The 11,553-nt window shown below is 33.8% G+C and overlaps 2 protein-coding genes across 10 annotated transcripts; both read right to left on the bottom strand.

The window, feature by feature from the left end:
- Positions 1–2,599: 2,599 nt before the first annotated feature.
- On the bottom strand, positions 2,600–3,731 carry LOC122048620. Its single transcript, XM_042610165.1, has 2 exons — positions 3,680–3,731; positions 2,600–2,994 (listed from the first exon to the last, which is right to left on the bottom strand). The coding sequence occupies exons 1-2, from the start codon at positions 3,729–3,731 to the stop codon at positions 2,600–2,602; spliced, it is 447 nt and encodes a 148-aa protein (XP_042466099.1).
- Positions 3,732–4,709: 978 nt separating this feature from the next.
- LOC122046963 lies at positions 4,710–11,068 on the bottom strand. Of its 9 annotated transcripts, XM_042607938.1 has the most exons (12): positions 10,922–11,067; positions 10,004–10,269; positions 9,868–9,939; positions 9,709–9,767; positions 9,474–9,609; positions 7,141–7,237; positions 6,913–6,979; positions 6,123–6,221; positions 5,797–5,886; positions 5,470–5,624; positions 5,269–5,370; positions 4,710–5,043 (listed from the first exon to the last, which is right to left on the bottom strand). In XM_042607938.1, exons 1-12 carry the CDS (start codon positions 10,960–10,962, stop codon positions 4,902–4,904), a joined length of 1,326 nt encoding a protein of 441 aa, XP_042463872.1. In that variant the 5' UTR covers positions 10,963–11,067; the 3' UTR covers positions 4,710–4,901. The 9 variants fall into 9 exon arrangements, with proteins under 9 accessions (XP_042463872.1, XP_042463866.1, XP_042463871.1 ...); XM_042607932.1 differs by having other exon boundaries at positions 9,474–9,767; positions 10,922–11,068; XM_042607937.1 differs by having other exon boundaries at positions 4,710–5,048; positions 9,474–9,767; positions 10,922–11,068.
- Positions 11,069–11,553: the final 485 nt, after the last annotated feature.

Raw genomic sequence — 11,553 nt, forward strand, 5'->3', positions numbered from 1 at the left:
ACAAATGAGATTATTATTTGATGAAATTATGGTACCATTGACAAGATGCTTGTTTTAACCCATAGATGGACTTCTTAAGTTTGCAAACCATACTCTTTGGATCTCCCGATATAAAGTATTCTAGTTGCGTCATATAGATTGTTTCCTCAATGTCTCCATTGAGAAAAACTATCTTGACATCCATTTGATGGAGTTCCATATCGAAGTGTGCGATAAGTGTCATGATCATCCTTAAAGATTCCTTCGTTGAAATTGGAGAAAAGGTCTCCTTAAAGTCAATACCATATTTTTGACTATAGTCTTTTGCTACAAGACATGGTTTATACCTTTCCACATTACCGTTTGATTTTAAAAATCCACTTACAACCAATGGATTTCACGTCTTCTGGTAATAGGACAAGTTCCCAAACTTTATTGTCTTACATTGACTTATACTCCTCATTCATTGCCTCAATCCACTTTTAAGAATTTGAATCTTGCATGGCTTGACGAAAGTTGATCAGATCATCCTCCACCATACCATCATTTTCTTCATGTTCTTAAAGTAGTACTATGTAATCATCCGAAATAGCACTCCTCCTTTTTCTAGTGGACCTTCGTAAATGCACTTGTTCTACATACACTAGTTCTTGAGGTTGTTGAGTTTGTTCTTTTGGGAGTTGATTAATAATGTCTTGTTGTTCTTTTATTGCATCTTGATCGCTGACAGAAATAAAATCCTGATTATTATTAGAAACAATCATAGGAATATAAACCATTTCATCTTGAAGAGTAGTGAGAATACATTCCTCCTTAAAGACAAGGTCTGTTACTTTATTCTTCCCTCCAAACTCAATATCCTCAAAGAATATTGCAGTTTCCATCTCAAATATAATCTTTACTTTGGGATCATAAAACTTATAGCCCCGTGATCACTCAGAATATCCAATAAAGTAGCTACTTATAGTTCTAGAGTTCAGTTTATTTTCATATGGCTTATACAGTCTAGCCTCAACTGGACGCCCCCAAATATGAAAATGTTTGAGACTTGGCTTTCGCCTTGTCTAAAGCTCAAAATGTGTTTTAGTAGCTGCTTTAGTGAGTACTTGATTTAGAATGTAAATTGTTGTCTTTAATGCTTCTCCCCAGAGTGATTCTGGTAAGGTCGAATGACTAATCATACTCCTTACCATATCCTTAAGAGTTCGATTTTATCGTTCAGCTACACTAGTCATGCTTGGTGAGCCTGGCATGGTGTACTGTGGGGCGATTCCACACTCCTCTATGTATTGAGCAAAAGGTCCTGGACGTTGCTCACCTGAACCATCATATCTACCGTACTATTCACCACCACAATCATATATGACTTTCTTAATTCTTTTGCCGAGTTGATTCTCGACTTCAACCTTAAATGATTTGAAAACATCTAATGTTTGAGCCTTCTCATAAATAAGAAATAGGTATGCATATCGAGAATAATCATCAATGAATGATACAAAATATTGTTGATCTTTTCAAGAAGGTGTTGGAAATGGTCCACAAACATCTGTATGTATCAATTTTAATACTTCTGTAGCTCTATATGCACTATCTTTCTTTCTTTTGGTCTGTTTACCCTTAATGCATTCAACACAAATATTTAGATCTGTAAAATCAATGGAATGTAAAATTCCATCTGATACAAGCCATTCAACTCAATTCTATAGATGTGTTCTAAATGTTTGTATCATAAGACACCTAAGTTTTCATTATTAAATTTAAGCTTAGTACCATATGACTCCACATTCAGGATTTCAATATAAGAAGCATTTATATCAAACATATATAGATTGTCAGAAATTATAAGTAAACTGGTTCCAACAATAGTGGAATTAATAGATAAATTGAACTGCCCGTTTTCAAATGAACAACAATAACCTAATTTATCCAAATGAGAAATAGAAACCAAATTCCATCTAAATGATGGTACAACAAAAATATCTATTAAGTCTAAATAATAACTAGTGTTTAACAATAATCTAAAATGTCATATTGCTTCCACCTCAGTCGACTTGCCATCACCCAAATAAATACATCTTTCAACATCACTTGGCTTTTGGCAGCTCAGGCAACCATGCATTGAAACACTGATGTTAGTAGTGATATCGGAGTCTAACAACCAAGTGTTTCTAGATACTAAAGCTAAATTTACTTTAGAACAGACCAAATTTAAAAATGTACCCTTTTTTACACGCCAGGCATGGTACTTAGGGTATTCTTTTTTGACATGATCAGGCTTGTTACAAAAGAAACAACCTTTTTTGTCATGATCCTGCTTTTGTTTCTTCACATAAAGACCTTTAGTAGCCTCATTCTTTCTTTTATTACCCTTATATGTAGGGGTGCTTGTCAAATAGACACTTTCAGCCTTGTTTTTCTTCAACCTCTCTTCCTCTTGAATATAGTAAGAAATGAGCTCATTAAGAGTCTATTTCTCTCATTGACAGTTATAATTGATCTAAAACTGGTTGAACTGGTTCGAAAGAGATATAAGCACTAAATACACAAGCATGTCATCTAACAATTCAAGATTAAGTGCTTTTAACTTTGATGCAAGGTTGGACATTTCCATGATATATTTTCAAACATTTCCCTTGCCTTTATATTTTATGGAAATCAAGCTCTTTAGAATTGTGCTTGTTTCTGCCTTATCGCTTTTGGAAAAGCGCTTTTCAATCTCATCGAGATATTCCTTAGCTTTGGTGACACTATTAGACACCGCGCCTCTAAAAGCCTCAGGTATGCCACGCTTGATGATCATAAGACTTATGCGGTTAGAGCGATCACACTTCTCATTTTTAGCCCTCTGTTCAGAAGAACTAGTATCTATAGGAGCAGTGGGTTGCTCTGTCTTAAGCGCAAGATCTAGATCCATGCAGCCAAGAACAATAAGAATGCTCTCCTTCCGATCCTTAAAATTTGTACCATTAAGGATCGACACTGAACTTAAGTTAGCAAAAATAATAGCAACATTTGCTAAAAAGAGAATACAAGAATTATAACATAAATAACATACTCATTTGAATCAATTAAAATAAATGATAAATCTCATCTAAAGATACCTAGTGCAACAATAATATCAAGTCTTGGGATAGTAATATTATTTGCAAGTGGTACTCTTACTGTAATAATCAAACACTAATAATAATACATGACAAATAATAAGCCTATCTTATGATCAATTTATTATATGCATGAAACATAACAAATAAAACCTTATAATTGTTATGTGTTTATTATCACAAGTAAATGTATAATTTGTTAGTATAAATCTTCCTTTGAACCGATTAATACTCACATAAATATATATATTTACACTTTATTTAATACCTCAATAATATCTCAATATTTCAAATAAAATTAAATTCAAATAATAGAGATCACTTTAATGACATATAATTCAAATTTAATTTAATTTAAAATAATAGATATTAATACAACTCATATAATTTAATTAAATTAATATTATAAAATAATTTACTGAATTTATTTTATTCAAATAATTAATTTAATGGATTATCATTCAATGTATTAATAGATATTAATACAACCCAAAACTTTTTTTTTATGTCAAAATTCAAAAATTTCTTCCTAAACGTGGCCATCGCTCCACGTACGTGGTCATCACGCCATGTACGTGGCATTTTTTTTCAAAGAAAACCTTTTACGAAGAAATGAACACTTTCTTCGCCTGCTTCGCCGCACGCGTCCATGTCGCACAAACTGCCACAACTGCAGTTACCTACCGCGATAGCCAATCGACGGGATGCCGGGGCAGTCGTTGGCCCTTTCCAATGTCGGACACCGGTCACCTTTGACCCTTCTGCAAGGGTCTTCGATAACCAATCACCCCCTCATGGTCGCTACTGGAAGGGTCACTGTATGCCATCGGAAATCAACCTTCGACTTGCCCGAGTTCCTTATTTAGGCAACCCAAAAAAAAATTCAAATTTCACCGATATGACGATGAACGAGGTGAAAACAGAATTGTTGGGTGTGTTAATCAAAATAGAATAATTGCTTAAGGATTAGAAATAGGGTGCTCATACCAATTAATAGTACAATAGGTTGATACATTTGAATGTAAATCTTATATATTCTATTCAATTCTTAAGAAATTATAAATTGGATAGATAAAATTACGAAAACGTATCAGAATCCATAGTATGCAGTCGATTGTTGGGAAGATATTCAATTTATAGATTTTTCTTAGTCTCCAAAGAGCTTTGTAGATGAGGAAATAAAACAAAACCTTTATCTGCAAACTAAGACCATAATCCTCATTTATAGAAACATAAGTTTGTCTATTTCTAATTTGACCCTTCAACAAATTAAAAATTACATATAACCATATTAATTTATTAAACCCTCAAGTTATATTCCTTAATCATAAATTTAATCATATTAAATTATAACTTCTTTAATTAATGACATATATTTATAATTATAATTATGGTTCCAAAATTCTAACAATTTTAACTTTAGAAAATATACATCCATTATTCTTTTTTTCTTTCAAAATACTACTTTTATAATTATAATTGAAATTGTCCAAAATTTATCAAAATCATAAATTACTCCTACATTAATTGACATATTCATAGTCAAACTAAATCAATGTAAATCACTTACATAAAATAAATTTTAAATTATGCATTTGATTTATTTACCTATTTATCACTAATCTCCAATTTGAAATCTTTCAATCTTTATGCTTATCATTTCTCCATATAAGATAGAGTACTGGTAGTGTGTTTGAAAGCGATAGTTACGAGATTGGCAAAGAAATGAATCTTTTGCCACACATAATTTTACAGTATGATGGTTGCTGAAGATTTTCACCCTTTTGCATGCCGAAATCATCCGTTTCTGTGCTCACTGAATCAATCTTCATGCTTTTCCTTTACAAGTTTCCGATCATGGTAATCTTCTTGGCTCCACAAAGGATCCAATGGAGGGAGTTGGTAGTCGTCGGGCACCAGTGCTAAAGCAAAATCCGGCAGCGAAGGTGCTGACTTGAGATTCCTACACTGTCACTAAAACTGATCACTTCTCGAATATCTTTGTCAGAGAAAGAATGTGCCATTTCTAGTGTGTAAAGTTTCTAGAGGAACAATCAATGCCCCTACTAATATGAATCAGTTTTGAAAGAGAGACAGACACTTTGAAACTTTGGATCATGTTTGTAGAGGAATGAAACGAAGAAGTTAAGCACATCACTATCTTGACATAAAGATTATAGAACTGTACCTTTCTTCGCTATAAAGATCCCTGTTGATCCTTATCTTGTTAGATGCATCCTTGGGAATCTTCTCAGACAGATATTTCATAGATCCCCAAAGGGGTGGATTCCTGTGAAGTGAACATATAATTCAAGATACTAGGACTGTTCGATATCTTTCTCTCAGATGGTATTACAATGTGCAAACATCCATGTATCGATCAGTAAACCTTGATGTGGGAGGCATAACATGGAAGTCTTCACAGGACTTCTTGCTTTCAGTCAGAACTTCTTCTGCCGTTTGCAAAGCAGCTGCAGCCATTCCATGTGATTTCTCTGTGTTGCCTTCATCGAGTATCAGTCCATGGTAGTAGTATGCAGCAGCCTGTTAGAAAGCTTAAGTTATCTATTTCGATAATTTGTTTTTATGCAATCAGATGACTTAGAGTTGTGGAACTAGTTTGGCATGGCATCACTAAATAGACAAATCCTTGCAAGCTGTAGATGATAATTTGACTACCATAACAAGATAAATGGAGAACAAACGATTAGCAAACCTTTGCTTCAGCATATTTCCACTTAACAAACAGTTGGTGCTTTTTACCCCAACCGTTGTCGAAACAAAGCATCCCTATGTTGCCATGGGCCTGTAAATAATAGAATGTGTAAAGAACATCATGCACAAGTTGAATTTGAAATATATAGATATGTATCGGCATCGAGCATTCTCATCTATACAATGTTTCTATGTTTCTTCACAACCTAACATTTCAACCTCATATTCTTAGTATTATTGATATTTTCATCAATATCTCTTTTTTATTAAATAATATATGTAACATATCATTAATCAATCTGACAAGAAAACATTACATAACAATACCTGGTGCCAATAGCTCATCATTTCACATGCTAATCGCCGTTTCACAGCAAGTGTTGCCTTGGTACTGTCTATTGCCATTCCAAGTTGAATATCAACACACTGTTATCGAAATTAAAAAACACATATGACTATAGTATCAAATAAGTTTCTGATGATTCAATTAGCATGTATCAGCACATGAAGACTAAGCAACAATCAGTCTGTCATGTTCATTGTTGCCACCGATGACTCTGTATTCTAATTGTCAAACAGTCATCAGCATTGTTAAGTTCATATTTCCAATGACATATATATCAAATATTAAGTGAGGTTGATTGTCAGTTTTATTAGAGATGCAGTGAATTCCCAGAAGAAAATTTTTATTAGAGATGCAGTGAATTCCCAGAAGACAAGTCCTGATTCGTCAACTGTAAAGAGCAGCTTTCAAACATTCACAAAATTAGTTAGTTTGTCATATTATTCTGCTCTTAACAATTTGAGCTACCTAATGAAGGTTCTTCCAATATCTAATTCATATTCCAACATTTTGCCGTAATCAATCAAAAATTTAACTGCAATGCCGTTTAATTGATTAGCCTAACAAACTTATGAAGCAGTATTTCTGTCAGTGAATTGTTTCTCTCTGCTCTTAGTTTTTTTTCATAAAATAAAATACAATGTAATAAGCACATGCTATGTACTATATGCTCTACTGTTACCAAGCTATTACTTTGTACACAATGCTTCCTATAAGAGTATATAAAACTGTGTTAATTAGATCTTAAGCTATCACTGAAAAATAATGTGATACCTGACCCAAAGCCTGTAAACATAGAGCTCGAAGAACTCGTTCTTCTAGATCTACTGGAAGTTCCTTCCTGCATTATAGTGGGAACGATAAAGAAATGCTAAGACAAGCTGCACATCACTGAAAAGATTTTATGTTGATGCCATGAAGACAGCTGACAAAATAAATAGATATGTAGATGTTATCTGTTAACAAAGTTGGTGATTGAGAAGAACCTCAAGATTAATAAACCTGTATTCAGGAGGTATTCGAGGAAGAGCATGTCTAATAGCACTGTCCAAATACCCTGCTGCTTTCAACAAAATATCTATTGAGGTCTTTCTGCGCTCTGTAAGAAGTGTCAATAAGATGAGTTTGCATCAAGATAACAAACAAAAAAATGATTAACCAGGCTGGGTAACGTCGAACCTGGGGTGACCGGTCCGACCCCACGGAAGTTTCCCACCGAGGATAACAAACAAGAACATAGATAAGACGGTCTCAAGGTTCAATTTTGTTAACAATATAAAAGCATAAATAGGGCTAACTTTTTAGCAGCTAAAGTTTCTGAGACAATTGATCACTCAATAAAAACATGTTTTTTTAAAAAAAAAATGCCAAAATGATGGTCTATGGGAAAGAAATCTATATGGCATGATATGAACAACTACTAATAAATTTCATCTCTAGAATATAGCTTCTCAATACAAGAGTTGACACATCATCAACAGGATCATATTTACCTTAGTTTTTAATATAAATTGAACAAGGTATGATATTACTTTTCCAAATTTGAAGGGCATTTAATTGTTTTTGGATCTATTTGAAATTGCAAATGAACTTGTAGAATGCAACTTATGTTCAGTTGCAATTCGGGCTTGAAACAACATTGTAAATAGGCTGAACCAAGCAAACAATCCATTGTAGAAAAATTTAACAGGTTCAACAGAGAGATTAATTAAACTTTTTTTACAAAAATCTTGTTCTCCTTCTCTTCTTCCACATGCAAGCCTTATCTTCATCAGATCCACGTATTCAGAATCTTTGTGAACTCTTCCACAATTTCAAGCCACTGAATTTGGAAAGTCAATGTCCATATCTTCTCCAGATTTAGGAAGCTCACTAAATTTATAAACCTCCACTGCTCTTAACCAAGACCAGAAAGAAATCTATTCTTTCTCTGTGATTTGAAAATTGTGAGGAGAATGCTATAGTACAATCCCAAAGAAAATTATTCAAAATACTCCTTCAACTAAAAATTATTGTCCTTTATTATTATGTCATTTAATTAGAATAAGTAAATTATTTTATTTTATTAAGAGTAAGAGATAGTTGTTAGAATTAATCTTTTTAATCATTGACAAAGCACATCAGGGATGCCTATAAATAAACATGTAGCCCTTTGGCAAAGAATAAAGCAACAAATTAATGAGTTAATTCTTGAATGCCTAAATTAAGAGCCTTTTGGCTATTGGAGGTAGATCCCTTGAAGTGATAATCCATTTCTCCCTTTTCTCTGGGTTTCAGAGAGATAGGATGCCGATTCCTATCAACTTGGTATTAAAGCCAAGTTGTTCACTGCTACCAATTATCCTTACATTATAACCCTTACACAACCATCACTACTACCATCCTGACGCAATCATTATTATCATTCTATAATGCTAGTTATATCCATTGCTAGCACCAAAAGCATCAGGTTAAGCCTTAATCTCTCCACACGGTTACAATTTTGTTTGAAAAAATAATTAAAAAATAATTTATTACTTATATAAATAAGTGTGATAAGTATCCTATGATCAAGAATAGCTTCTAAGTGAAGTCATATAATCAAAGATGAATTTTTTACCTACACTAAAAGTATTGAAGTTATATCACAATGCGTCAACTGCACGCCATGAATCATGATTTGTATTCAAAATATTTTCCTATGATATCAAAGTATATAGCCATGATAAAATACAATCTAGATAAGAATGTAAATCATCTAAATCACTCAAGCGAAATGTATCCCTAGAATGTTCCAATTATGTTGGGAATATGTCAATTATCTTCATATGCACCCAAAATGTATCTAAATTAAATCTCAGCACATTTTCATTTATGTTTAGCTCTAGATTAAAATAGGAAGTAAAAAATAAAAATATCAGGTCAAGTTGTTATGTGCACCATTACTTTTGTTATTTCAAACATTAAATTGCTATGAGAGTTGGAGATTTGCCTGACTCAGGAATTTCAGTCTATTTACTATTTATTTATTTCCCTACTTTTTCTTTTATGTTAAAATACTTGTACTTTATTTTTATGCATTAAAGCTTATGACTAATTGATCACATTTTTATTATTTTTCATTTATATGTTCATGTTTCCTTATCATTCTTGTATATATGTATTGCTTGTGTTCTATTACTACCACGAGTAGAAGTGTTATGAGCACTGTTTAGCATCTCGGTAGCACAACCTGTATGCATTTAACAGATAGTTAAACTTTCTTAGTAGTAGCCTTACATACCGCATTGAGGTTTTATTCAGCTGCAAGTCGACAAAGAGAATGAGCTTAAGCTCAAAGAAAGGTCAATACCCACCTTCAGGTATCTTGAGTTGGTAGCCCTCATGTGACATCTTAGGAAGAAGTAACAAATTGGCTTGAAACAACGACAACATAGCCATCAAGTGTAGCACAGACAACACCTCATACCAAGCATTTGTAATGGCAGTTTCCTTCCTTGCATTCAAGAGACTCAACTTGTGTAAAGGCAAAAAATCATGCGAGTTTGTTATTTTCATGAGAATAGGAAGACAAATGATTCCGATACTAACCTCTGCTTCATCCTCAAGGTTAATCCATATAAACTTTACCTTATCTGTCAATTGGCTACCTATCGAATAAAATCCAAGAAACTAAATGATTGTATAAACTTAAATGATGCAAACCACAACAACAATGGTAATCTGTTTGTGAGGTGATCTTTAAATTACCATCATTCACTAGGCCTAAAAGAATAGGCAAGTAATCTTCAACCGCACGCAGAAGTTCGCTTAAAGCAGAACCTATATAGCACAGATAAAATTCAAATTCATTAAAAATTATGAGGCTTCTGTAAAAGAGTCAAACCATGTCTTGTAGTGGTTCTTCTTCGCATTGGCTTTGCGAATTGCTTAGCCTCGACAGAAGCCATAGAGACAATTCTAGTTCTTAGGGCTGAGAAGCGATCCAGAAGACTTTTCGACAAAAAGTCACCTAATTGCTGAGTTAAATCCACAGTTTTGGGGATACGGAATCCAGGTACAAAAACAGCTACCTCCCCAATACTCCCGGCTCTTAATGGACTAGCATCTCTAGGACTAGATAGAACACAACCCATATTGGAAACCCTAATTCTATAAAAAAAACAAGGGAAGAGATGTTTCAGAATATAAACAAGAGGAAGACAAATTCAACTAAAGCATGCACCTTCAAGAATTAACTAATTCACAGTAGGAAACATATACATATTACAGAAATGCCAGCGATGAAGAAAGCATGTAGGTGGAGAACCTCCTATCGTTAGCTAAGAAAAGCTGGTGCCAATTGGAGACAACCAACTGAATGGTGATTCATGAGGTTTGTTCACATGTAGTTTCTCCTGAAAGTGGTCCAAGTTCACGGGCACTGTTCTCTTTCCACCCAATTACACAAAAAGATAAACCCGCAGCATAAATGCTTCTCAAAACAGAACCCAAGAACAGTTAAATAAAGACGGAGTAAAGGAAAAGTAATCAGAGATATAAGTGGATTTGCAACTTGCTCAAGAGCAGTATAGCATATCATTCTAGAGCACAGAGATATGCGAGCAAAACTAAAAAGAAACTTTTGACTGAAAAGCTTAATTGCTCATGGAGAATGGCTTCAGAATCATCTACATGGATAGGACTGAAGAACTGATAAAACCAATTTGAATATAAAAAACAAAAGCAGAAAAACAAAAACAAAAAGAGAAGCAAGTTCTGAGAAGGAAAATATGGAAACTCCATAGAAAAAGAGGAGTAGAACCTCAAAGAATTCCAGAAAGATGGACACAGAGCACATGGCATCCAAGTGGGCTATAAAAGAAAAGGCAATTTTTGTCCCGGAAGCATGAGTTATTGTTGACGGTGACAAAGGGAAACCTTCCACTGTGTTTAGTTTCTTGTCAGCTACTGATTCATCTATGGCAAGGTCTTACCACTGGAAGCACGGCATGACATAAGCAATTTCTGTTTTCTTTTTCGAGTCACAATCGTTGTCCTTGTTAACATGTGTTGTGTGGTTACGCCGGTGCCAAGATGATGAAAAGGATTAGGCAGACAGCTGTTTCTCTGCAGATGTAATTGAACAATATAAAATACCATTTGTATAGAACAGCCTGTATAGCTGACTTGAACTGCATGTAAAAGGAGCAAGTGAAGACACAATCCACTAAAAAATTTGAAGATACGGTGGAGATAAGTACGTTCTTGTTGAATAAATCCCTCTTGAACCTTACAGCATTAACTTTCCTTGTATTATATTATTGTCCTAGTCAATTACAAGGATTATCACAGTGATGTCATACTACTGCAAATTTGGAGGAAGCCTCCCATGAGGAACACTGATGATACCAGGAAGAATAAAAGAGGAAAAGATAACTACCTGGGCTCAAAGTT

Source organism: Zingiber officinale, chromosome 2B (assembly GCF_018446385.1).
Source record: "Zingiber officinale cultivar Zhangliang chromosome 2B, Zo_v1.1, whole genome shotgun sequence".
NCBI classification, from domain to species: Eukaryota; Viridiplantae; Streptophyta; class Magnoliopsida; order Zingiberales; family Zingiberaceae; genus Zingiber; species Zingiber officinale.

Bases quoted from the DNA above. Each gene is read 5' to 3' on its own strand.
- LOC122048620 (XM_042610165.1), bottom strand. From the start codon at position 3,731: ATGGACGCGTGCGGCGAAGCAGGCGAAGAAAGTGTTCATTTCTTCGTA. The intron at 2,995-3,679 runs GTTTTCTTTGAA...TTCTCTTTTTAG, and splicing joins TGTTCATTTCTTCGTAAAAG to CAAATGTTGCTATTATTTTT.
- LOC122046963 (XM_042607932.1), bottom strand. From the start codon at position 10,962: ATGCCATGTGCTCTGTGTCCATCTTTCTGGAATTCTTTGAG. The intron at 6,222-6,912 runs GTATCACATTAT...TTTCGATAACAG, and splicing joins GTTTACAGGCTTTGGGTCAG to TGTGTTGATATTCAACTTGG. The intron at 5,044-5,268 runs GTACAGTTCTAT...GTGACAGTGTAG, and splicing joins GATCTTTATAGCGAAGAAAG to GAATCTCAAGTCAGCACCTT.